The 27,536-nt window shown below is 47.2% G+C and overlaps 2 protein-coding genes across 6 annotated transcripts in view; one reads left to right on the top strand and one right to left on the bottom strand.

Annotated features, from left to right (window-relative positions):
• LOC136590989 (cytochrome c oxidase assembly factor 1 homolog) overlaps positions 1-3,806 on the bottom strand; it is a 94,879-nt gene extending 91,073 nt beyond the window's left edge. For 3 of the 4 annotated variants that reach the window (XM_066588451.1, XM_066588454.1, XM_066588453.1), the window contains exon 1: positions 3,563-3,624. The gene's annotated coding sequence lies outside the window, so the exon portion shown is untranslated. Of the gene's footprint in view, positions 1-3,562; positions 3,625-3,671 lie in introns of those variants that run through there. The other variant, XM_066588452.1, reaches the window with a different exon arrangement.
• A 7-nt stretch (positions 3,807-3,813) lies between these two features.
• Positions 3,814-27,536, top strand: part of LOC136590987 (biliverdin reductase A-like) — a 73,408-nt gene continuing 49,685 nt past the window's right edge. For both annotated transcript variants that reach the window (XM_066588449.1, XM_066588448.1), the window contains exons 1-7: positions 3,814-4,138; positions 11,987-12,045; positions 16,599-16,726; positions 16,836-16,955; positions 18,001-18,098; positions 20,128-20,235; positions 21,887-22,058. In XM_066588449.1, the coding sequence (XP_066444546.1) occupies positions 3,958-4,138; positions 11,987-12,045; positions 16,599-16,726; positions 16,836-16,955; positions 18,001-18,098; positions 20,128-20,235; positions 21,887-22,058 (866 nt within the window). In that variant the 5' untranslated portion in view covers positions 3,814-3,957. The remainder of the gene's footprint in view (positions 4,139-11,986; positions 12,046-16,598; positions 16,727-16,835; positions 16,956-18,000; positions 18,099-20,127; positions 20,236-21,886; positions 22,059-27,536) is intronic.

Raw genomic sequence — 27,536 nt, 5'->3', positions numbered from 1 at the left:
TTTCATGTTACCTCAGCATAGTAATATATAGAAACCAATCACAGCGCAGCTTTTTATGTGTCCTCAGCATAGTAATATATAACAACCAATCACAGCACAGTTTTTTCATGTTACCTCAGCATAGTAATATATAGAAACTAATCACAGCGCAGCTTTCATGTTACCTCGGCAGTATAATATACAGTAAACCCTTGAGTAGCATTGCTCTTAAGTAAAGCTGTTTTCAACTAAAGTCGATGTGTCAGGGCAGCAGCGGTCTCTCAAATAAAGTTGCATTCCTCAGATAAGGGCACCGACCACTCCATGAGCCCGGGCGCCGCTCAGTGAGCCGATGCACAGCTGATGCCGGTCACTTCCTGCTTCTCCTGCATCAGCGCGCGCCTACTCCTCTCCTCTCCACAGTGTCGGCTGAACGTTGCTGTGTCTGCCTGCCTCCTGATACAGTACAGCAACTGAATCCCCAAAGTGCCGGCTGAACGCTGCTGCCTCCTGTATCCCCACTGTACTGCAAAATGTAAGTACTGTACAGATGAGTACAGTAAAGAAACGTTTGCAAATAAATACTGCAGTCCTATGTCAAAGCACAGATAACACAGTGATACATACTGCTAACGATGTCCCTGCAATATTAATTTATTCTTTACAGTTGTGTTTTATATTCATTCAGTATTGTTATTGTTTTTGGTATTAAAGACCAGAGTTATTCTCTATTAAATGGGGTTTGGTGTGTTTTTTTGGAACATCTAGAACCAATTAATTGAATTTACATTAATTCCTAAGGAAATAATGTCCTCAACTAACACTGATTTCTACTAAAGTCCATTGGTTCTGGACAGATTAATGACATTACTTGAGGTTCTACTGTATAACAACCAATCGCAGCGCAGCTTTCATGTTACCTCAGCGGTATAATATATAACCACCAATCACAGCGCAGCTTTCATGTAACCTCAGCAGTATAATATATAACCACCAATCACAGCGCAGCTTTCATGTAACCTCAGCAGTATAATATATAACCACCAATCACAGCGCAGCTTTCATGTTACCTCAGCAGTATAATATATAACAACCAATCACAGCGCAGCTTTCATGTAACCTCAGCGGTATAATATATAACCACCAATCACAGCGCAGCTTTCATGTAACCTCAGCGGTATAATATATAACAACCAATCATAGCGCAGCTTTCATGTTACCTCAGCAGTATAATATATAACAACCAATCATAGCGTAGCTTTCATGTTACCTCAGCAGTATACTATATAACAACCAATCATAGCGTAGCTTTCATGTTACCTCAGCAGTATAATATATAACAACCAATCACAGCGCAGCTCTTATGTTACCTCAGCGGTATAATATATAACAACCAATTACAGCGCAGCTTTCATGTTACCTCAGCAGTATAATATATAACCAGTATAATATATAACCAACCACAGCGCAGCTCTTATATTACCTCAGCGGTATAATATATAACAACCAATCACAGCGCAGCTTTCATGTAACCTCAGCAATATAATATATAACAACCAATCACAGCGCAGCTTTCATTATACCTCAGCGGTATAATATATAACAACCAATCACAGAGCAGCTTTCATGTTAATTTCATGGATAATCTCGCATTGCTCCCGCCTGCAACAAAATTGCGCAATTTTTTTATCGTGGAAGTCAATAGGAGTTTCTAATGTTAAAAAATCGCATCGTACATAAATCGCGCGTTTGTTTATCGCATCGCACAAAGAGGCGCGCTCCATGGGGAAAAATGGAAGATAAAAAATAATTTAAAAAAAAAAAGCAAAATGCAGAGAGCCGGAGCACGCTGTGAAAACATCGCTAATATGAAGGAAATCACCGGAAAGCATGGGCTTCACAAACGTGTTTTGTAGCGATGTTGCATTGCGGGAAAACTGCGATTTTGTAGCTCGTGTGAAAGCAGCCGTAGGCCTCCGGCACACTGGCCAGTGTTATCAGGCCGCGGTTTACAGCCCAATCCATGGGAATCCCCTGGATGCAAGGTGTTTTCATCCCTTCATCCCATCGCTTTCCATGGGGCAGCAGCACCGGCCCCATTGAAAGCAATGGGAGAAGATCACAGCTGTGATAGGGGATTCCTTCGTCCCCATGGGGGTGTTTAGTGATGAGGGGACTCCCCACAGTGATGAAGGAATCCCCTGCCACAGCTGTCACAGTGTTGCGGAGATGAAGGAATCCCCTGCTGCTGCTGTCACATTGTTTAGTGATAGGGGGACTCCTCACGAGGATGAAGAAATCCCCTGCTGCTGTGTTCAGTGTTGGGGGGACTCCCCATGGGGATGAAGGACTCCCCCGTCACAGTTGTCACAGCAGTGGCAGAGGGTCGCGATCTTCTCCCATTGCTTTCAATGGGGCCAATGCTGCCCCCGCCGGCCCTATTGAAGACAATTTTTTTTCACGCAGCATCGTAGGAGTGCAGACATTACAAATGAGAATGAAACCATCAAAACTCATTGGCTTCATCATCGTGCGCTTCCACTCCCTCGCACACGTTCCTGGCCAGTGTGAAGGCGCCCTTACGCAGAAGAAGGGGATAACTTCGAACGCCTAATTGTCAATCCCTGCTCCCTGTGGCTCCAGCGCCGTGCGACGCAGCGCTACATCAGGTGCAAGCGGGGAAATAAAGTACAAAACACGGTGAAAATAGCTCATTGTGCGCATCTCGCCTCACGAAAAAAAAAAAGAATACAGATGGTCCCCTATTTGTGAACAGTCCGAACAAATGTTTGTATGGAGGGGATCGCGGGTGGACCCCACTCCATACAACGTCGGGTGCCGGCTGTTCTTACAGCGGACACCCGGCGGCAACAGTTCTGAGGAGCCGCGCCGCTCGTCTGAACTGATAACACTTTAAGAAGACCGCTGGCAGCAGTATTTAAAGTGTTAACAGTTCGTGGCTCGTCAGAACTGCTTTCGCCGGGTGTCCGCTGTAAGAAACGTTCAGGGGCCCGCACAGTGTGCCGCGATAAGACCGCAGGACGCTGTGCGGTTGCTAGGCAACCGGGTGCCTCCTGAAGGGCCTCAGGGCTGCCTGTGCAGAGTACCTATCAGGCGCACGGCTTGATAGGCGCTCTGCATAGCCAGCCCTAAGGCCTTTCAGGAGGCACCCGGTTGCCTAGCAACCGCACAGCGTCCTGCGGTCTGACCGGATAGACTTCTCGGGCTTGATATACGCTGCGCAATGCGCCGTGACATCAGCGGGGGGCGCTCACAGCTGCGGATTTTTCACGTGAAACAAATGCAGTGTGTCGCATCTTGGTGCGAATGACAGAAAGTAGTCGCCCGCTGAGAGCAATGCGGGTGCGGAAATACAAAGCTGCGGGGTATACGCTGCGCATCCACAAACCAGGGGGCGCACCACGACACAAAGCCTTCAGACAATTCAGGGGTGTCAGTGCCGCCCCCTGACTATGGGGGTCCTGCATGAGGGGGCAGCTGGGCACTGTGCTGCCTGCTGGGCTCTCTTGTGCAGCCCTCCCACCCCTACTATACCCCACATGTGCAGCCCCACAACACTCACTGCGTCCTCAACGCCCGGCCCTCGTTTGAAGGACGCAACTTTATTAACAAACGACAAGTACAGTTCAGCCATTGCTGGTAATGGCACCTCCACAGGAGGGCGCACCTACCTGCTACTAACACTCGGAAGAACTGCTCATGTGTAAGAATACTGACTGATATACGTAGAATAAAGGCGGGGTTATACTGAGAACTCATTGATGTCTCTTCCTAAAGAGATAACTTGTGGAGATTTCACACATTTAACCCGTGAATGTATTATTACAAGTCTCTCCCTTGAATGTAACAAACACAGGCTCGGTGAATGACCGCTTAAGAAGACATAAATTGTAAACAAAGCGTAATCCTTCCCGAAAGAAAAATGGCGGAGATAAATGTGCGCAGCCTGATGACGTCATGAAACCAATCTCCAATCAGAAATCTCCCGCCACTATCAAAGCGGTGTCGCTCAGCAGAAGGAGGACATGTGTAAGGAGGGGAGGCGTGCTGATGGGCGGTGACGCGCGCTGCAGGGGGTGGGCTGGTCTTCCCCGATCGCGCGCTCCCGCCTCACCTCAGTGCTGGACAGCGCCAGGAGGTGAGTGCTGCGTTCTTGCCAGTGTGCGGAGTCCATAGAGCCCGGTCATGCCGGGAGGACACCACTGGGGGCGGTAATGGGCTGTATGCTGAGCACTGAAGGCGCACATACAGTAATGTCCTCATGCATGTGTTTTATATAACGGGAGGGAATAGTTACATAACCTTCCAATCCTCTGTGTGTCGGGGGGTCATTACAGCAGACTGGGCTCCTCTATGCCGCCACCACTGCCAGCTGGCACGAGCACTCTTCCCTCAGTGTGAGTTTTGAAGAACTCTGCTTGCTGTTGTCGTGAATGTTCCTGTGTGACGCGACTGCAGACATGTTGGGTGACCCGCAGCACATTCTTCAGCCGGCACACCCTGAAGTACCCTGCTTGCCAGAAACCCTCCGGCGCCAGAAGAAGTTACTGGCATCCTTGGCATGCTGCAGATGATGAGGGTTGTGCGCCCCCCTGGTGGTCGGAGGCACAATGACATCTCAGCCACTTGTTCATCCCGCAGCCACACGTGTTCTTACACAGGAGCCCCCACCACAGTGTCACACTTCCGTGGCTGCCCGGTCCCAGATGTATCACCAGTCGGACATGTATGGGAACATCTGGGACACCAACTTCAACAGCCAATGAGTTTGCACAATCTAGAGTAGCAGTTCCCAAACTGTGTTCTGTGGGGTCCTTAGGACTCAGCGAGCTACCGTCAGGGGCTCCGAGCGAGGGTCCGTGGTGGTAAACCTATGGCACACGTGCCGACGGCTGCTCACCACAATAGTGATTACCAGCGGGGCTGCCGCAGTTCCCCATCAGTGGTCATGCAGCGACGCTGATCCCGGTGAACACTCTGACGTTAGTGTGCACCCGGGATCCTCCTCCTCTGAGTCCTCACCTCCTTGGTTCCGCAGGAGAGCACTCGGGAGAAAGCATTCCGGGTTACACACTGACGTCAGTGTGCAAATGGGGATCAGCGCTGAGGTAAGTATATGGATTGGGGGGTTAATATTATTACCGAGACGGTCACTTTTACTACTGGGGCCACTGTGGGGGACAGTATTACTACTGGGGCCACTGTGGGGGACAGTATTACTACTGGGGCCACTGTGGGGGACAGTATTACTACTGGGGCCACTGTGGGGGACAGTATTACTACTGGGGCCACTGTGGGGGACAGTATTACTACTGGGGCGACAGTATTACTACTGGGGCCACTGTGGGCGACAGTATTACTACTGAGGCCACTGTGGGCGACAGTATTACTACTGAGGCCACTGTGGGCGACAGTATTACTACTGAGGCCACTGTGGGCGACAGTATTACTACTGAGGCCACTGTGGGCGACAGTATTACTACTGAGGCCACTGTGGGCGACAGTATTACTACTGAGGCCACTGTGGGCGACAGTATTACTACTGAGGCCACTGTGGGCGACAGTATTACTACTGAGGCCACTGTGGGGGACAGTATTACTACTGAGGCCACTGTGGGGGACAGTATTACTACTGAGGCCACTGTGGGGGACAGTATTACTCCTGAGGCCACTGTGGGGGATGCTATTACTCCTGGGGCCACTGTGGGGGATGCTATTACTCCTGGGGCCACTGTGGGGGATGCTATCGCTACTGGGGCCACTGTGGGGGATGCTATCGCTACTGGGGCCACTGTGGGGGATGCTATCGCTACTGGGGCCACTGTGGGGGATGCTATCGCTACTGGGGCCACTGTGGGGGATGCTATCGCTACTGGGGCCACTGTGGGGGATGCTATCGCTACTGGGGCCACTGTGGGGGATGCTATCGCTACTGGGGCCACTGTGGGGGATGCTATCGCTACTGGGGCCACTGTGGGGGATGCTATCGCTACTGGGGCCACTGTGGGGGGTTGCTATCGCTACTGGGGCCACTGTGGGGGGTTGCTATCGCTACTGGGGCCACTGTGGGGGGTTGCTATCGCTACTGGGGCCACTGTGGGGGGTTGCTATCGCTACTGGGGCCACTGTGGGGGGTTGCTATCGCTACTGGGGCCACTGTGGGGGGTTGCTATCGCTACTGGGGCCACTGTGGGGGGTTGCTATCGCTACTGGGGCCACTGTGGGGGGTTGCTATCGCTACTGGGGCCACTGTGGGGGGTTGCTATCGCTACTGGGGCCACTGTGGGGGGTTGCTATCGCTACTGGGGCCACTGTGGGGGGTTGCTATCGCTACTGGGGCCACTGTGGGGGGTTGCTATCGCTACTGGGGCCACTGTGGGGGGTTGCTATCGCTACTGGGGCCACTGTGGGGGGTTGCTATCGCTACTAGGGGCCACTGTGGGGGGTTGCTATCGCTATTTGGCACGGGCATAGATTATGTCCAAAATAAAAAAGCTAATGGGTCCCAACTCGATTATTCAATTCTAAGCGCAAAAGAATTAGCGTCCAAATTTTACGTCCGTACTCTAATTCTCTTGCTTCCCGATGTCGTAGAAACATGAAATTTGGCAGAAGCATTGATTATGTCATAAATAGGAAAAGCTAATGGGTCCCAACTCGATTATTCAATTCTAGCGCAAAAGAATTAGTGTCCAAATTTTATGTACGTAATCTAATTCTCTCACTTCCTGTTGTCATTTTATATAAAGGAAACGTCGCATGGTTACCTCCCCGTGGTGTTTCCTGGGTAACGCAGAGAACTATGCAAAATGGTGAACATATGTTTTTCCTCAGTATCTCTAAAGTAACCGCGACTTCATAAGATTTTCCGTGTGAACACCAGATAAACACCAGTACCAAATGAACTCGGGCGAAGCCGGGTATATCAGCTAGTTTTATATATAATGTATATCCATAGCCCAACCAGCGCTCCTCCCTTTTATATTTCTTTTAAACGGCCCTGTCCTTTCTTATAACGACAGAGGTAAAAAAATTAAGTTGTGATAAGCCACACCCCACCCCCTGACCACACCCTCCGTCCCGCTTTGGGGCTCCACAAGAAACCTTTCCTTTAATAAGGGCTCCATGTAATTTTTTGCCTAAATTTTATTTTCTGATCATGACTACGGGGGTTGCCATCTTGCCTAAGCTGCAGTAAAAGGGGATTTTAAGTTTAAAAAGAAATTAATTACCTATTTTCAGGATAGGTCATCAATAGCTGATTGGAGGGGGTCAGCTACTCAGGACCCCGACTGATCAGCTATTCACCGAGTTGCTAGTCTAGTGTATGGAACTGGAAGCTGACAGCGCCGTATGTTGTGCAGTGGTCCGGAATGGTATTGCAGGTACAGTTCTCAATTTAAGCTATGCCTGTGATGCCATGCCAAGCCACTGCACAACATATGGAGCTGTCTGTTTCCGCCTCCGTTCTCCGAAGCAGCGAACAGCTGATCAGCAGATATCAGTTGAGGACAGGTCATCACATTTTTTTTTTTAAGAGCCCAAAATCCCCTTTAACCCCTAAAAGACGTACATATACATCCTCCAGGGTCGAAGTCTGTATGGAGCAGGATCAGAAGCCTATCGCACTCCATACCGGCTATTAACCCTTTAAATGCCCCAATCAGAGTTTGAGGGTCCTGAACAACACCACCCCTGTGAGAGTTGGGGAGGTGTTGTTCAATTGTCATAGCAGGCCCAGCCCTTCCGCAGGCTTCTATGGATACCATGTATTTCTGCCTATTAGAATGTCTATAGAAACGCCATATACTGCAGTACTGAAGTATTGCAATATGTGGTATAAGCAATAAAATGACCCCAAGTTCGAGTTTAAAAAAGCATACAGAATAAAGATTGGTATTATAGAAAATAAAGGACACAAAGTTTAAAAAACCCTCTACCATATTCATAATAAAAAAAATTAATATCAAAACAAGACAAACGTGGCACGGCCGCGTCCGTAAAATAGCGCAATATTTATCCTGGTGACCAACAGTACAAAGCAGAATTGTGCCTTTTGGTCATCCTGTCTCCAAGAAAGAATTTAATAAAAAACTGATCAAAAAGTTGTATGTAGTCCGAACTGGTACGAATAGAATCAACAGGTCGTCCTGCAAGAAACGAGGCCCCGCACAACCCTATCGATGGTGGTCAGAAGATGGCAACAGAAAGTACATTAACCCCTTCCCGCTCCAGGACGTTACGGTACGTCCTGGGAGCCTGGTACTTCCCGCAACAGGACGTACCGGTACGTCCTGGGGATAGCGCGGGATCACATAAGATCCCGCGCTATCCCGCAGCTGGAGCTGGCTGTCACTCACAGCCGGCGTCCCGCTGCAACAGCGGGGGGACATCGGAGATCCGCCCCCCGCTGTTAACCCCTTCCCTGCCGCGATCTAAGTAGATCGCGGCAGGGAAAGAGTTCACAGAGGGATCGCGATCCCTCTGTGTCTCCGGCCGGCTCTCGTGATGTCATCGCGAGAGCCCGGCCTGTCGCCATGGCACTGGCGTCCTGTATTGCCTGTGCCTATAATCGCTGTATAGGCGATAAGGCATGGGAGAGCAGTAGCTCTGCCATGCCTTATGACAGCGATCATAGGCATACTGCTGCAAGTCCCTCAGAGGGACTCAAATAGTGTAAAAAAAAAAGAAAAGAAAAATGTAAAAAAAAATGTAAAAAAACCCCTTTTTTTATGCTTTTTCTAATATTAGCATAAAAAAGGGGGGAAAAAATGAAAACCCCACATATTTGGTATTGACGCGTCCGTAACGACGTGTAGAAAAAGTTGAACACACTTTTCATTTTGTACAACAAAAAGCGTAAAAAAAAGGCTAAAAAACAGAGGCAAAATGCTAATTTTTAGCATTTTGCCTCCCAAAAAGTGCAATAAAAGTGATCAAAAAAGCCGTACATTCCCCAAAATGGTACCAATAAAAACTACAGCTCGTCTCGCAAAAAATAAGCCCTCATAGAGCTCCGTACATAGAAAAAAAAAAAGTTACAGGACTTTGAATGCAGCTATAGAGAAAAAAAAAAGATTTCCAAAAAAAAGGGGGTTTTATTGCAAAAAAGTGTAAAAACCTAAAAAAAAAATAACAATTTTGGTATCGTTGTAACCGTACCGACCCGCAGAAAAAAATTTGTGTGTCATTTATGCTGCATGATTAACGCTGTAAAAAAAGAAAAAGAAATCTATGGCAGAATTGATGCGGTTTATCTCCATGTTATCATAAAAAAAAATTAAAAAATTTAACGATATTGTCTATGTACGCAAAAGTGGGACCGATAAAAACTACAGCTCGCCACGCAAAAAACAAGCCCTTATACGGCCGCGTCCACGGAAAAATAAAAAAGTTATGGCTTTTGAAAAATGGAGATGGAAAAATACGAAAAAAATCGCTTGGTCCTCAACGCCAAAATAGGCCGCGTCATTGGTATCATCGTAATCGTACTGGCCCATGGGATAAAAGTATCAGAATAAGGACAGGTTTGCTGAGCATTTTGTAAAAACAATGCCCCCCCCCCCCTTCCAAAGATGGCAGCATCGTGGTGGGGTTCTCTTCTTCCCTTGCCGTTTTAAATAAGTGCATGGCCACCAACACATACTAGAATTTATGGCAGAAACTGGTGTAGATTAGGCCTGAAGTGTGCTCCATCTCAGCTGGCGTAGATTAGACCTGAAGTGTGCTCCATCTCAGCTGGCGTAGATTAGACCTGAAGTGTGCTCCATCTCAGCTGGTGTAGATTAGGCCTGAAGTGTGCTCCATCTCAGCTGGCGTAGATTAGACCTGAAGTGTGCGCCATCTCAGCTGGCGTAGATTAGACCTGAAGTGTGCTCCATCTCAGCTGGCGTAGATTAGACCTGAAGTGTGCTCCATCTCAGCTGGCGTAGATTAGACCTGAAGTGTGCGCCATCTCAGCTGGCGTAGATTAGACCTGAAGTGTGCGCCATCTCAGCTGGTGTAGATTAGACCTGAAGTGTGCGCCATCTCAGCTGGCGTAGATTAGACCTGAAGTGTGCGCCATCTCAGCTGGTGTAGATTAGACCTGAAGTGTGCTCCATCTCAGCTGGCGTAGATTAGACCTGAAGTGTGCTCCATCTCAGCTGGCGTAGATTAGACCTGAAGTGTGCTCCATCTCAGCTGGTGTAGATTAGACCTGAAGTGTGCTCCATCTCAGCTGGCGTAGATTAGACCTGAAGTGTGCTCCATCTCAGCTGGTGTAGATTAGACCTGAAGTGTGCGCCATCTCAGCTGGCGTAGATTAGACCTGAAGTGTGCGCCATCTCAGCTGGCGTAGATTAGACCTGAAGTGTGCTCCATCTCAGCTGGTGTAGATTAGACCTGAAGTGTGCTCCATCTCAGCTGGCGTAGATTAGACCTGAAGTGTGCTCCATCTCAGCTGGTGTAGATTAGACCTGAAGTGTGCTCGATCTCAGCTGGCGTAGATTAGGCCTGAAGTGTGCTCCATCTCAGCTGGCGTAGATTAGGCCTGAAGTGTGCGCCATCTCAGCTGGCGTAGATTAGGCCTGAAGTGTGCGCCATCTCAGCTGGCGTAGATTAGACCTGAAGTGTGCGCCATCTCAGCTGGTGTAGATTAGACCTGAAGCGTGCGCCATCTCAGCTGGCGTAGATTTCCTTTTTGGCGCACGGATGGCCTGTAATGCACCTAATGTAGTAAGAAGCTTGCGTGTCTTAATACATTTGGCACCTCTTCCTTAAGCAGGATGCAGATTACAACAGGTTTATGCAACTCTACTTAACAAATCCTCCCCAGTAACTTCTATGGTAGATTGTTCTAGGCATGCGCATGCGGAATCCGGCCCTGGCAGCAGCGGCGTCCGTGCGGACCTACATTCTTTTTCTTCGTTCTGTACTGCGGATGGTCCGCACGTCTCGCTGTCAGAATGGCACAGTACAGATTATTTTTTAAACTCCTGCTTTTCCCACGGAATTTGAAGCCCGTCCGCAATGTCAATGGAAGGCTTCCATATGGAATCCACAGGAAAATGGAGCAGAGCATGCTGGGATTTTTCATCCGCAATTGGTTTCCGCTCGTGTGCAGGAAGAATCACTTTGGCATTACATGCTGTGGGCGGTATATGCTGTGGGATATGGAGGCGGTCGCCCGCTCCTGATTCCTCAATTCAGATCCGCCCGCGTGCATTCACCCTTAAGTTATACATGTGTTTGGAGTGGGAAAGGTTTTCCTGCTCTCTTCTGATGGGTAAAATCCTGCTCTTGCCACTAAATATACAGAACCCGTGCATGGCATAGTACAACCCTCTGGATGCCACCGACGCCAATTGAGATGTGCCTCAATATACTGCTGCGACTCTTCACATCTGCGCTAGCAACAGAATCCCCTGCCCAACCGGATCCGTCTCATAGCGGAACCAAGGTGTGCCAAACGGACTCTAACTGGGTCTGCTTGGTTTCCTGCACCCATCTGGTGGTTTGTCTTGCATGCATGACTTGATCACCCGATATTTAATGCTAGATCAGTGCTGGAGCATATGAATAGAGCCTAAGGATTCTCCCTGTAAGCGGAGCATGCTCGGCATGTGAACATCTTGTATATTACAGCACATGGATAATGACACGCTTCTATTTAACCCCACGAGTAAGAACTAGATGGCAGGGAAGTGGTTAAGGCCATGTGTGTCGGGGTGTGACTATATCTATACCAGCCAGGCTGTGGGAGTCATCGCCCAGCTTACTGATAAACGGATGCTAAGATAACACTTAGAGAATTAGTTGCAGCAAGCCGAAAATTAGTCTTTTCTATGGCATTTGTTGCATTAGGCTGCGGTATGACTTTGTCGTTGCCTTCCGTAAGAAATGGAGGAAAAAATGGCACAGAATGCTAATTTTTAAACTTTTTTTGGAAAGTGACGGAACCCTGGACGGAACCCATTCTAACCAACAGGTTCTGCTATTTTGACAGATCCGGCGGCCGTTTTATGCTCGTTCTTCTGTTCCATTACAGAAGCGAAGAACAGAAATGTGAGTAGAGCCTAATTAAATGATAATTTAATGTTTGCAGCAACCGTGCATTTACAGAGGACCTGTCATGGCATAAAGTCATCGGGGCTGGCTGCACACAACCGGATTTGCATTGCAGAATCCGAGGATGGTGTCCGCCCCCGGGTTTCGCAGCAAATACCGCCCATAGCATGCTATGGGAAAGTGATTCTGCCTGCACACGAGCGGAAACCAATTGTGGTTTCCGCGAGCTTATGAAGAATCACACATTGATCTATTTTTGTGCGGTGTCCGCACGGACGGCTTCTATTCAAGTCAATGGAAGCCGTCCGACCCGCGGCGTATATGCAATTGACATTGCAGATAGGTCGCAGGTACCCGCGTCACCGACTAGCGACGGCGCAGGAAAGAAAAATCTGTACTGTGCATGTCCCACAGTGAGCCTACAGACCATCAGCAGGACAGATGAAGAGACTAAATGACAGGTATGCGCGGACGCCAGCCGGGCACAGAGTCTGTTTCCGTTGCGGGCTCTGGCTCCCAGCGCTGTGAACCTGTCAGGTAGGCAGTCCTCACCGCTCACTGTGATTGAGTGACATTAGTCTGTCAATCAAATCTATCACCCATTGGCAATGAATGGTGAGGTCCAGCCACTTGGCGGATTCACAGCGCTAAGAGTCTGCCCACTTCAGCAGACGGGACTATGAAGGTTACAAGAAACACAGGGATAGGTTCAACATGGACACAGTTACAGAGCCTTGCAGACAGCCCTGCTGGCGTTACTGTATGGCAGGCCCTCCTTAAAGTGAACCTGTTGCCAGAAGGAGCCCGGAACAGATCTGCCAATTCGCCCATGTATGGTTTATCCTGAAACGCTGCTGCCTTGATGCTTCAGTGAGTATTGAGCACATTGAACAAACATCCACAGAGCAGCGATGTCTTAATGACTTCCGAGAGCTAACTGACAAGAGACTTCAATGAAGCAGATGAGGTTGGTAGAGTGGGTTTCACAGGAGCATCAGCCATTAAATAAAGACACACAAAGCCTGGTTATTTACAAGGCTGTTCTTCTGAAGAAAGACTAGTTAGTGTGAACAATACATCGGTACGAAAACATTTCAGAGGACCTCAGAAGGTGAAGCTGAAAAAGGCTAAAGACCCGGGTGTCCGTCAATCCACAGTTTTGACAAATTACCTACAAATTAAGAAACCTCAGCTCTATTCCTGCCCTCCATAGGTGTGAACATCCTGTTAAAGGGGTATTTCAGAATGATAATATTTATACGCTATCCTTGGAATAGGTCATTAATAGCAGATCAGCTGGGATCCCTTGAATGGGACATGGATTACTGTACCATTGTAGGCTACTGCACAATGTACGGAGTTGTGCTAGTTCCGGCATACAGCTGATTTGTGGAGGTGTCAGGTATTGGACCTCTGCCAATCTCCTATTTATATCATGTCCGTAAGATAGGTCATCAGTGGTATAATTATGGAAAACCCTTTTAAGACGGCTGCAAAAGTACAACAGACAATTCTGAAAGAGGTAAGAAGGAACCCAAAAGTAACGGCAAAAGCCCTAAACAGGAGACTATAAACTGCAAAAACCTATGTTCGTAGAATGGAAGGTAGAGATGAGCGAGCGTACTCGGCCACGCCCCTTTTTCGCCCAAGTACCGCGATTTTCGAGTACTTCCGTACTCGGGCGAAAAGATTCGGGGGGGGGGGCGTGGGTGAGTGGGGGGTTGCAGCGGGGAGTGGGGGGGAGAGGGAGAGAGGGCTCCCCCTGTTCCCCGCTGCTACCCCCCGTGCCCCCCCCGGCGCCCCCCGAATCTTTTCACCCGAGTACTGAAGTACTCGAAAATAGCGGTACTCGATCGAGTACGTGCGCTCATCTCTAATGGAAGGACGTCACGAAAGAAGTTGCTGCAGCCTGTAAACAGCGTGCTGACGGGGAGAACGGACGTGTGACGCTGGAGCCAGGAGAGGCGAGCATTGACTTGTTTATAGTATTTTGGCAGTATATTAAAAAGTGTGTGTATAATATATATATATATGACCAGTGACGTACATAGAAGGGAAGGGGTCCCATAACAAAAACTTAAATGGGCCCCCTATTGCGGTGTCCAGTCTTGCCACCCACAACAGGAGGGCCTGGTGTTTGTTTTCCATTCCATGCCCTGTAAAATGACCCTTGTGCCAATTCTCCTCCTCCTTGCTTGCCTGCAATATGTTTTTGCTACCCAGTACCAAAAGGGGATGGTGTAATCAGAGCTGGGGCCCTCTCTTTACAAGGGCCCTGATAGCAGCCTGGTCTACCTCTGATACGTACGCTCTTGTATGTAAGTAGGAAATCCCATTTAAGATCACTCCAAGAGCGCAACAAGGAGTCCTGAAAGAGGAAGAAGAAGAAGCAGCGACCTACAGAACACTCTGCAATCTGTTCCAGAAAAACAGCGGATAACAATAGTGATAATGAAAGATATCCGCTCGTGTCGGGAAGCAATGGCCATTCTCATGCTTGCCCAAGACCCCCGAATGTTCCTCAAGGCTTCTGGGAAAATGTTCTATAGACAGATGAGGCCAAAGTCAAACCTTTTAGCACAAGTTCACAAAGCTTTGTTTAGAGGAAATAGAACGCTGCCCATCAAATCTTGTAGCGTCTGTGAAGCCCGATGGGGGGAGTTTCACGGTTTGGAGCTGCTTGGCTCTCTTTGGGCCTGGGGTCCTTCTTATCATTGAGGGCCCAATAAATTCTAAGGTTATCAAAGTGTTTTACAACAGTATGTACTGGCAGCAGTCCGTGACCTCAGGCTGGAGCCGATGACCCAAACACACAAATCAACTAAAGAATAGTAAAAGATGTGTTTTGGAAATAGTCTGACAAACCTTTCAAGATGCTGTAGCATATCCTAAGGAGGGCTGTGTACACAAGACATCCCAGAAATATTGATGAACTGCAACATATTTGCAGAGAGGAATGGTCCAAACGTTTTTCTCAGCATTGTGCAAATCTTATTTGTAGCTGCAGGCAACAGGTGGAGGGGATTTCTGCTAAAAGGGGTTCTACGGGTTATTCAATTCAAGGGTTCACTTACTTTTCTCCCTGTGCTGTCCCTGTTTACTTTATGATACAACTAACTGTGTGTTATTAGATGAGATTGTGTTTGATCTCTTACTATGACTTGGATAACAATCATACCATATCTGAGGTGCTTTTAACTTGGAACTAGCCTGTAACCAGCGGTGAAGTAGCGACCGTATACCGTTGACTTGGCACGCATTTAAACCGAACATTAATTAGGTATTTTCGATCATTCCTTGATCATAATCGCACCTCTGGTCAGCCGTTCGGTCGCTGCCTTCTCTCCAGAAAACCATGACCGTGTCCGTTTATACTGAAGGATTTGCAGCAGACAAACGATTTTTCAGTTTGCATAAAAGGTCCAATCAGCGATAATTAACGATTTATTGTTGCACTTTCGGTTGAAAGATGTGTTTGCCTTTTATTAGTAATCCATGCAATTAGCTGGGTAATTCCGAAGGGTTCACTTCTTACTTGCAGTTGTATATATGGGTGTACAGAGGCTGGGGGGTGTAGTCTGCGGGTCTCTGAGGTGTGTTGGGTGGACTGGACAAGATGTGACAGCCAAGGCCTCTTGGACAAAAGTTCACAATTTGCATAAATGGCGCATTCCTGGAATATCAGTTCAACTTAAAAACTTGTGTGTGTCTATGGTATGTAAAATATATAGCATACACACAAATAAGTAGTACAAGGAGATAATAAATTATGTATAACATCTATTTAGATTGTACTTCTAATGTTTTCTTGCTGCTGGCCAAATCCTCTTGAGGGGTTTTCCTATTGTTTTATATAAGTGATGGCATATCACCAGAATATGCTGTCTTTGTGATCATAGTAGACAACCTTTGTATGCCTGTTATTACATTCGGCACATCTTTCGGCATACAGAACTCCAGGCTAAGGAAATCTGCTCCTATGTTCAAGCTAATAACTGCAGTGCATTGAAAGTGCAAGAGTGCCATCTAGTGGATGAGACTGTTGGTGCTTGCATGACTTCTTTCATATTGCAATCACATAAAATAAATTCATGTATATATCTGAATGTATGTTCGGAGGTATTGTTCCATCGTCCTTATTTGCATATTTCCCAGAAGCGCATGAATGGCCTCATATGCCTCCTCACTCAACTTCTAGGTGCTCTGCTTAAGAAGTGATTTTTACCCCTCCCAACCCACATCATAGGCCTCTCACCAGCCAAGCCAGAACCCTACTGCACACTGATGAGGAGCAACCCCCCCCCCCCCCCGAAACAGCTGTCTGTGCATGGATTCTGGCTTGTGGCCAATTCGCAATCATTGTTATAAAGACCTGTATAAAGGGTCTGACATTGATTTGCAGAATTGCTGCCTTCCAATAGGTGGCGCTGCAGAGGTATTGTTCCATCTCCCTTATAGATACTGACATAGATTAATATATAACTCATTTACACAGTTGCATTGGAGAATATCCTTAAAAAGCTTACATTGAAGGTTTTTCTGTCTTGCAGAGCAGCACAATGTTTGGTGTGGTGGTTGTCGGAATTGGCATTGCCGGCTCTGTGAGGATCAGAGACCTTCTAAGCCCTCTGCAGTCCACTCCATCAGAAAGTCTAAAACTTCAAAGTTTTGTGTCTCGGTGAGTTTCAGCATCCAGGTCCATGTATGGCTGGGTCATTGGTGGACTGAAGCCTTATTATGTGTTGGATCATAGTATATGGATTCATTATTTTCTTCGCCATCTCCAGGAGGGATCTTGGTCAGTATAATGGTGTGAAGCAAATCAGCCTGGAAGAGGCGCTTAAGAGCAACGAGATTGATGCTGCTTTTATTTGTACAGAAAATCAGAACCACGAGCCAAGCATAAGGTAATCGGATATATTCTGCGTGGTGCTCATCATAGCATGTAAAGCCGAAAAAAGACCTCTGTCCATCCAGTTCAGCCTATTACCCCCTATGTTGATCCAGAGGAAGGCAAAAAAAACAATAAAGTAGAAGCCAATTTTCCCAATTTAAGGGAACAAAATCCTTCCTGACTCCAATTTGTCAATCAGAATAATCCCGGCTCACCGACCCTTCTGAAGTAATAAGTGATTATAACATGTAATATTGTATCTCCTCACTTGAAAAATGAACATTCGTCCGATTTCTGGGCTGAAGTGACAGTAAATGATCCGATCTAGCTTCTACTGTATGTAAAGGGTAATCCTTGCATAATGCAATATTCTACAACCACCTTCCAGAATCTGTCCCGTAAGGACATAAACCAACCACAAGGATTATAGGGCTATTAGTTAATTATTAATTAACAGGTCAAAAAAGAATCTTAAGGCTGCATTCCCACGAACGTATATCGGCTCGGTTTTCACGCCGAGCCGAAATACGTCGTCCTCATCTGCAGGGGGGAGGAGGATGGAAGAGCCAGGAGCAGGAACTGAGCTCCCGCCCCCTCTCTGCCTCCTCTCCGCCCCTCTGCACTATTTGCAATGGGGAGAGCCGGGATGGGGGTGGGGCTAAGTGTCGAGAATGAGCCCCGCCCCCGCCTCGCCTCTCCCCATTGCAAATAGTGCAGAGGGGCGGAGAGGAGGCAGAGAGGGGGCGGGAGCTCAGTTCCTGCTCCTGGCTCTTCCATCCCCCCCCCCCTGCAGATGCGGACGACGTATATCGGCTCGGCGTGAAAACCGAGCCGATATACGTTCTTGTGAATGCAGCCTAAAAGAAAAGTTCTGACCGTGGTCCTATGGAGTTGTTACATAAGTATCTCTTTATTATGATATTACTCCTACATGGTGAATAGTGTGTGATGTTACAGACTTCAGTACTCACAATAGTGACTCCTACAGAGTGAAGAAGTAGAATGATTATTTACCGGTAATTAGAATGCTTTCATTCCTTGTTGTTCCTTCCCGCCAGGCGTTTCCTGGAGGCTGGTAAGCACGTGCTTGTAGAGTATCCAGTCGCACTTTCTGCACAAACCGCACATGAATTGTGGCAGCTGGCTGAGCAAAAAGGTAAGGAAATCTCAGCAACTTTGTGGTTGTGAGGCCCACTGCGCTCGCATCCCACATCCTCTCCTACTGAAGGCCATTTTATCCTCAGCTGGTTTCTCGATACCTGCATCTCAGGATCTATGAGGACTAGGTTCTGTATTGGGGCTCATTCACATGAGCGTATGCATTTTCACGCTGGCCGCTTTGCAGGCGAAAATCATGTAAATAAAAAAAAAGCCACAATCAAGTCCTGAGCTTAATTAGCATTTTCTTGTCCATTCACACGGTATATACGCCGCACCCCAAAATTCCCTCGCTCAGCATAAGTCCTTGGAATTACCTAAATAGAGGCACCTGTCATGTTTTAGCATGTAGGTTCCAGTAGTAATAGACGCTAAACTCCATCCCCCCTTCCTTTCTGTTCAGCTGCCATAGGAATCTATGGGAGCCGCCAGCATATATCAGCCGATAGGTAGGGCAAAATCTATCTTTTCCAGCAGCGTATAAATTTGGTTGCCAATTTCAGTCGTGTATGACCTATTTTTTGCGGCGCAATGTTTTTACGCTGTAGAAACGCTCGTGTGAATAAGGTCTATTATATGTAACTATATTCATGGCCTCTCCTGACTGCTCCCCATCTAGTTGTAGAGAACAAATTAGGAAAGCTTCGAGATCAGGGTCGCCCTTTTCAGGGCGGGTGCTCTGATTAGGTAGTGAAAAACACTGGGGAGACTGTAGGGCCTTATTAACATTCATTTTCTTTTCATTGTATTTATTATCGGTTACGTTTTATGTCAAAAAGGTTTTATTGGACATCAGGATAACGAATAAGCATGAGATATCAATGATAGAACCCGATAAGGTATCCTAAGGTAGTATGTGACCTATCCTGGTGGGCCAATATACAGAGGTATAGATGCAGGTATCAGACGTGCTGTGAATTATAAAATGTAAGCCTAACAAAACATTACATGGCATAGGGTGGGAGAGAGAGAGAAGGAGGGGATAGGAAGGCATTGCCGCTCCATCGATAGTAATCCCGTTTCTGGAATAATGAAGGTCTGATGGAACCCATGGATAACCATTCACCAAATCTCCGGGACTCTCGAATTGATACCCAAGGCCATCACGTGGCATAGAAATTGGCAGAGACATTTTCCTTGTCTGCTGGCATCTCCTCAAAACACATTAGAGTATTCATGGCCTCCACCCAGATTACCCTGGCAGGCGCGGTGGTGGGCCGCCACAATCATGGAATGATCTGCCTATTTGCCATGATGAAGAACCTGAAAGACCCTTTTTTTTAGACGTGAGACCCAGTGAACATACATTAGAGCTGCCTCTGGGGTCAGGCGTTACAGGTCATGTTTAAAGAGATCACATGACCCGGGGGTTTTCCTGTACTTTATAGGTTTATCTATAGGTCTGAAATGCATCTAATGTACAGATCTTCCCATGAATGTTTCACTCTGTAGGTTGCATTTCTGGCTTTGGCTTACAAATACTGACGTAAATCCACTTGTGGAAGTGGCCGTGTAGTTGCATCTATTAGCATGCAATTTTTTAATGCAAAACCGGGTGGTTATGGATTATAACTAATGGTCTATACATTTTAAGGTATTTATGATTTTCATTATAGTAATATATGCTTTTATTGTTTTTTCCCAGACAGGCAGTGTGCATGCTGATACAGTTTATGGTTGGTGGTTTGGCGTGGGTAAGGGGGATTCACATTTGTGTTGGGGATTCTGCTTTCTTGCTCCAGCAGGAAAGGGGAATCCCTGCAGCCGAAAGTTTCCATCTCTGGACGGAACCAAACAGCGCTGAACGGACCCTATTAAATATAATGGGGTCCGTCCACTTTCCGTCCAGCTGCCCGGCTTATGGGGCGAAAGAAAAAGTGCTGCGTGTGGTCTTAGCATACTGAGAATTTACCTTCAGCGCGTAATCTGCCTTGTTCACACATTGAGTAACCGGTCTGTCTGATATGCAGTTGTATGACGGAAAGGAATGACGGGTTAACATGCTTTCCATTTGCTGTGTGCCGCAGGTAAAGTCTTACATGTGGAACATATTGAGCTTCTTACGGGAGAATTCAATCAGCTGAAGAAGGAAGTAGATGGCAAGGAACTGGTGGAGGGGGTGCTGCACTTCACTGGTAAGCACAACTGGAAATGGCGCCATGCATATGGTGCTTCACGGGATATTTTACACTTGTGTAGAGAGAACAGGAACAAAGGGAGCAGAAGAGGAGAATGAACTAAGATTTACATACAATTCATTGTCTGTTTAGTGCTAGATCAGGGGTGTCAAACTCCTTTTCACTGTGGGCCACATCAGCCTTATTTCTGCCTTCAAAGGGCCAATTGTAAAACTCTATTTTGGTGTGTATTACGCCCCACAGTAAGCCATTGAAGTGAATGGGCTGGTGTAAATACGTATTCACTGCATATTTGCACATCATTTTAATGGGAACAGCTGTGTACTTTTTTTGCATCCACAAAGCACAAATACGTAGTGTATTTGTGAACATGAAAACGCACTCAAAAACCACGGATGTAAGCAATATTTAGTTGTGCAAATACGCACTGTATTTACAGGACCGAACTAAGCTTACGCCTGTAAGTGGCTCTAGTACTAATAGTGACCCTCTTAGTGGCTCCAGTGGTAATAGTGACCCCCATAGTGGCTCTAGTAGTTATAGTGACCCCCCATAGTGGCTCTAGTAGTAATAGTGACCCCCATAGTAGCTCCAGTAGTAACAGTGACCGCCATAGTGGCTCCAGTAGTAACAGTGACCGCCATAGTGGCTCCAGTAGTAACAGTGACCGCCATAGTGGCTCCAGTAGTAACAGTGACCGCCATAGTGGCTCCAGTAGTAACAGTGACCCCCATAGTGGCTCCAGTAGTAACAGTGACCCCCATAGTGGCTCCAGTAGTAACAGTGACCCCCATAGTGGTTCCAGTAGTAACAGTGACCCCCATAGTGGTTCCAGTAGTAACAGTGACCCCTATAGTGGTTCCAGTAGTAATAGTGACTGCCATAGTGGTTCCAGTAGTAATAGTGACCCCCATAGTGGCTCCAGTAGTAATAGTGACCCGCATAGTGATTCCAGTCGTAACAGTGACCCCCATAGTGGCTCCAGTTGTAACAGTGACCGCCATAGTGGCTCCAGTAGTAACAGTGACCGCCATAGTGGCTCCAGTAGTAACAGTGACCGCCATAGTGGCTCCAGTAGTAACAGTGACCGCCATAGTGGCTCCAGTAGTAACAGTGACCGCCATAGTGGCTCCAGTAGTAACAGTGACCGCCATAGTGGCTCCAGTAGTAACAGTGACCGCCATAGTGGCTCCAGTAGTAACAGTGACCGCCATAGTGGCTCCAGTAGTAACAGTGACCGCCATAGTGGCTCCAGTAGTAACAGTGACCGCCATAGTGGCTCCAGTAGTAACAGTGACCCCCATAGTGGCTCCAGTCGTAACAGTGACCCCCATAGTGGCGCCAGTCGTAACAGTGACCCCCATAGTGGCTCCAGTAGTAACAGTGACCCCCATAGTGGCTCCAGTCGTAACAGTGACCCCCATAGTGGCTCCAGTCGTAACAGTGACCCCCATAGTGGCTCCAGTCGTAATAGAAAACCCCCCATAGGGGTTTCAGTAGTAACAGTGACCCCCCATAGTGGCTCCAATTGTAATAGTGATATCGGGACGAGTTTCATGGCCCAATATCGCGCTCGCCTGTGTGAAATTAGCCTTAATAAATTTTAACAATGAAACTGATTTTTTATAATAACTTTTACTCTGTGCAGGTGGAGCCCTGGATGAGCAGAGGTTTGGGTTCCCCTCCTTTAGTGGCATTGCCAGGATAACATGGCTGGTTGATCTTTTTGGAAATCTGACTGTTACCTCGGCCAGCAAAGAAGAGAATGAAGAAGAAAAGTACAGCAAGTTGACTGCACATTTCACTACTGCAGACAACAGGTAAGTGTCCGGTCGGTAGACCTCTTTGCCCCATTGTCATCCAGCACTTGTGGTTGTTGCCTATGCTGGAATGGGTGCCAATTTTTATATTGCGTCCCATTCCAGGATAGACAAAGAAAGACCAATCTATGTCACTAATTAGAACAGAGAAAAAAAACATTCATCACCAGCTTAAAGGGTGTTTTATGGGACTTTGGTACCTCTTTGTATTGATGACCAAAAGGTCATCAATAGATTATCAGCAGGGGCCCGTCGCTCAGACCCCTGCTGATCAGCTGATTCTAGGTGCCCTTGGTCAGGGTTTAACCCTTTCTAATCCACTGTCTGATGTCTAAAGACATTATGATTTAAGGCTGTACAGCTCCGATGTTGGAAGATATCCGTCGGGGTTCTCTTACTGTATATTGCCAGCCTCTCTGCTGTCGGAGCCTATCCAATGTGTCACCTTATGCAGTACTGGCTTTAGCCAGCAGTTAGCACCATTGTATAACGGCAGAAAAAGAGTAAGCCCCCTAGGAAAACTAGGATATAAATTGGATTGGAAAGGGTTAACATTGTCTGCCTCTTTCTCCTGAATTTGAGAGTTGTTACTGTTCGTGTTAATAATAAATATTTTTAGTAACAAAAACAACAAAAATAACCCCAAAAAAGCCAAACCTGTATTTAGAAGGCCTGGTCTTTAAAATTACGTGAAACCAGATCCTCAAGAAGGCTCAGCTCAACAAACTAGAACAGCCACTTGCCTTAAAGGGGTTATTGAGGGAGGGAAATACTGACCAATCCGGGTCCAGCGGTGTGTGCACCTCTGGCCGGCTTCTGACATTGGGTCATGTGGTATGGAGTCTTTCTCTTCCTTCTCATTATTGTAGATGTCATCAAAGGGAGGTGGGCTTATTTCAATAACTAAACCAGCCCCATTCTCTGCCAGACCCGTTACAGCGAAGGGGGCTGGCTTAGTTATTGAAATGAATTATTGAGCCAGCCCCCCCTGCAGTAACACTACCGAAAATGAGAGGTCCATGCAGTGTGACCCAGTGTCCGAATCGATTTAGAAGTGGGGACTCCAATGTATGTGGACTGAATCGCCAAGTATTTCCCTCCCTGAATAACGTCTTCCCAACGTGCACGTTACAGCGTCCAGTTAGTTCTTCAAAGCCACCATACATGTATGATGCTAATTGGGATCGGGCTCAGTAGCTGGACTGTGGCTGTCAGTGGCAGTTGGCTTCACACATCAGCTGTCAGGATCAGAGTTAACCTCTTAGATGCTCGTGTTAACTAACAGGTTATACAACTCGCCACAAATATATACAAAACTAGCTTGTTACCAGCGATTTCATCCACGTGAAACTTGTATTTTTTAAATCTAATCTGAGTTTTGCTCGCTCTGAGATAGGCGTGACGGTCAGCATCTAGGGTCCGGCGGACCTGACATTGTTCCAATGTATCTCTAGATCTGAGAGACATGTGACGGTCAGCATCTAGGGTCCGGCAGACCTGACATTGCTCTAATGTATCTCTAGCTCTGAGAGACACATGACGGTCAGCATCTAGGGTCCGGCGGGCCTGACATTGCTCTAATGTATCTCTAGCTCTGAGAGACACATGATGGTCAGCATCTAGGGTTCGGTGGACCTGAGATTGCTCCAATGTATCTCTAGCTCTGAGAGACACATGATAGTCAGCATCTAGGGTTCGGTGGACCTGACATTGCTCCGATGTGTCTCTAGCTCTGAGAGACACATGATGGTCAGCATCTAGGGTTCAGCAGACCTGACATTGTTCCAATGTATCTCTAGCTCTAAGAGACATGTGACGGTCAGCATCTAGGGTTCAGCAGACCTGACATTGTTCCAATGTATCTCTAGCTCTGAGAGACACATGATGGTCAGCATCTAGGGTTCGGCGGACCTGACATTGTTCCAATGTATCTCTAGCTCTAAGAGACACATGATGGTCAGCATCTAGGGTTCAGCAGACCTGACATTGTTCCAATGTATCTCTAGCTCTGAGAGACACATGATGGTCAGCATCTAGGGTTCGGCGGACCTGACATTGTTCCAATGTATCTCTAGCTCTGAGAGACACATGATGGTCAGCATCTAGGGTTCAGCAGACCTGACATTGTTCCAATGTATCTCTAGCTCTGAGAGACGTGTGATGGTCAGCATCTAGGGTTTGGTGGACCTGACATTGATCCAATGTATCTCTAGCTCTAAGAGACACATGACGGTCAACATCTAGGGTCCGGCAGTCCTGACATTGTTCCAATGTATCTCTAGCTCTAAGAGACACATGACGGTCAGCATCTAGGGTTCGGTGGACCTGACATTGCTCCAATGTATCTCTAGCTCTGAGAGACGTGTGATGGTCAGCATCTAGGGTTTGGTGGACCTGACATTGATCCAATGTATCTCTAGCTCTAAGAGACATGTGACGGTCAACATCTAGGGTCCGGCAGTCCTGACATTGTTCCAATGTCTCTGTAGCTCTGAGAGACGTTTGACGCTCATAATCTACAGTCCGCCAGGCCTGAGATGTCCCGGGGTCTCTACTTCTCTAAGAGCAGCTTGTATCTCAGCTGGTTGATGCCTTCTTGCCTCAGCGCTGTCATCAGGTTCTTGGGCTCTAGTGATTTCCGCAACTCGAGCTCCGCTAGATCTACGCGCTAGATCCGACTTAGTAACATAGTATGTCAGGCTGAATGAAGACAATGTCCATTTAGTTCAGCCTGTTTCCACCCCCTTGTTGATCCAGAGGAAGGCAAAAAACCCCAAGAGACAGAAGCCAATTAGCCTACTTGGGGGGAAAATTCCTTCCCGACTCCATAATGGCAGTCAGAATAATCCCTGGATCCAACCTTTGATAGTTCCTACCTGACTATAAGACCCAGAATAACAAACCCGCTGGTCACCTAATGTTTATATCCTGTAATATCCTTCCACTCTAGAAAGACATCTAGTCCCCTCTTAAACTCCTCTATGGATTTCGCAATCACCACATCCTCAGGCACAGAGTTCCACAGTCTCACTGCTCTTACAGTAAAGAACCCCCTTCTGTGTTGGTGATGAAACCTGCTTTTGTCTAGACGTAGCGGCATATTAAAAGAAGACCAAATAAAAAAAATAGGAAATACAATTATCAAAAGGGAAACATTTCTTATACTGCTGAGGTAACATGAAAGCTGCGCTGTGATTGGTTGTTATATATTATACTGCTGAGGTAACATGAAAGCTGCGCTGTGATTGGTTGTTATATATTATACCTCTCAGGTAACATGAAAGCTGACCTGTGATTGGTTGTTATTAGAGATGAGCGAGCATGCTTGTTTAAGGCTGATGCTCGATCGAGCATCGGTCTTGTCGAGTAACTGATTACTTGACCGAGCACCATGCGGGGGAGGGGGAGAAGGGAGAGTGAGATATCTCTCTCACTCCTGCCTCCTCCCCCCCTGCATGGTGCTCGGTCGAGTAATCAGTTACTCGACAAGACCGATGCTCGATCGAGCATCAGCCTTAAACGAGCGTGCTCGCTCATCTCTAGTTGTTATATATTATACCGCTGAGGTAACATGAAAGCTGTGCTGTGATTGGTTGCTATTTCTTATACTGCTGAGGTAAAATGAAAGCTGCGCTGTGATTGGTTGGTATGTCTTATACTGCTGAGGTAAAATGAAAGCTGCGCTGTGAATGGTTGGTATTTGTTATATTGCTAAGGAGAGAGAAATAAAAGCTGCGCTGTGATTGGTTGCTATGGGCAACACAGATTTTCTTTAAAATCTCAATCCATGTTAAAGTGTCTTTCGTTCAGGTTTTAATCCCGGGCCACCGGGTATCCCAGCTAGGTTACGGCAACAGCATCTGCCCTCATGTGTCTGCCTGTTTGGAGAGGCGTAGCTTCTAATGTGCACCCCCTTCCCCTCCGCCGTGGAGCGGAGGTGCACCTGCGCATCACCACAGTTCTTGTCACGCTCCCTAGAGAATGCTATAAATTTTGGGGATAACGGGCCGATGTCCTTCCCCAGGATACAAGCATCTCCCTGAGACGGCTCATCACAGTCGCTTCAGCAGTTTAGTCGTGAAAGGGTAACAAACAGACAGAGTTATTGCTGCATTTATACTCTTAGTATGGTCGTGCAGATCCGTATTTATGTTTGCTGCATTCCCTCCGGCACTCGTCGTCACCCCATATTAAACAAACTCCCGACATCCCAGCAGGAGGCGATAACCTGCAGATGGTCCTTAGTCCTCATACAAACCTTTCCTAGCATATGCCAAGTGTGCTAGAGCCGGGGACTGCGCCATTACAGGATGCACTGAGGTAAACAGAGCAGGGGAGGGGGATTTTTTCGGGTGGGGTCGGTGTTGTGGTAAGAAGTCAGAACTGGTGCATTTTCAAATGCGGGTGTATTTGCAAAGATGAAAGACGTATTCTGGGCTTTAAAACTGGAGAGGTCATCCATAATGGACAGAGGGGTCCTCAGGACTCCCATCCATCAGCTAATCGTTGGCTTGCTGCACTGACAACGGCCCGGACATTATTATCAGTAGTCAGGAGGATATTGGAGTGCCGGCTTCACTCTCACTGAAATCAGTGGGCCGTCACGTCCGATCCTGAAGTGTAGGGGCAGCGCGGCGCTCTCATTGATTCCAAAGAGAGCGAAGCTGGCGCTCCCACTTTCTCTATTGATGACAACGTCCGTCTTGCTGCCAGTACAGAGGGCCTTCTAAGGGCTGGGTCTTCATTGGCACAACATATCGGGCACTAAAATGGCATATTTGTGGAAAAATATTGCAGTTTTTATTTTTCCAAAAATTGATGTGCAGCAAATTATGTAAACGCCTGTGGTTCAAGTCTCAAAAAAAAACCCTACCCTTGTAGAGTGCAGTATCCGAAATGGGGTTACTTCTTGGGGGTTTCCGCTCGACCTCTTGCTCAGGGGCTCAGCAAAATTGACATGGTGCCAGAAAACCATTGCAACAAAGTCTGTGCGTTAAACAGTGCTTCTTTCCTTGTGAACCCTCGGCGTGCTCCCAGCAGTTTATAGGGGGGCGTTTCCACACTCGGGAGAAACTATGGAACAAGTTATGGGACGCCTTTAGTCTTATTGCTCATGAAAATAAAACGTTTGGGGATAAACATATATATTAGTTTTAAAACTCTTTCATTTTGATGGCCCAATGCTAACACGTTCTGCGGAACACCAGTGGGGTCAAAATGGTCAAAACTTCCCTAGTTGAGTTCCTTGAGGGGTGTAGTTTCCAAAATGTGGTCTTTCTGGACTTCTTATTTCTTGCCACCTTAGGGCCTCTGGTAACCTGAAATGGTGCCTAGAAAAAGCCTTAATTCCTGAGGTCTATGTGATTCATGTTGCACACTAGGGCCACAACAACTGCGTAGTCTTCAGCTTTGATTCTCTTTTGAATCCTTCTGTTACGGGACAAACAGTTTAAAATTGAAAAGCGGCAAGAAAAATTG

The sequence above is a fragment of the Eleutherodactylus coqui genome, unplaced genomic scaffold (genome assembly GCF_035609145.1).
Source record: "Eleutherodactylus coqui strain aEleCoq1 unplaced genomic scaffold, aEleCoq1.hap1 HAP1_SCAFFOLD_26, whole genome shotgun sequence".
NCBI classification, from domain to species: domain Eukaryota; kingdom Metazoa; phylum Chordata; class Amphibia; order Anura; family Eleutherodactylidae; genus Eleutherodactylus; species Eleutherodactylus coqui.
This window is presented reverse-complemented; position numbering and strand designations above follow the sequence as displayed.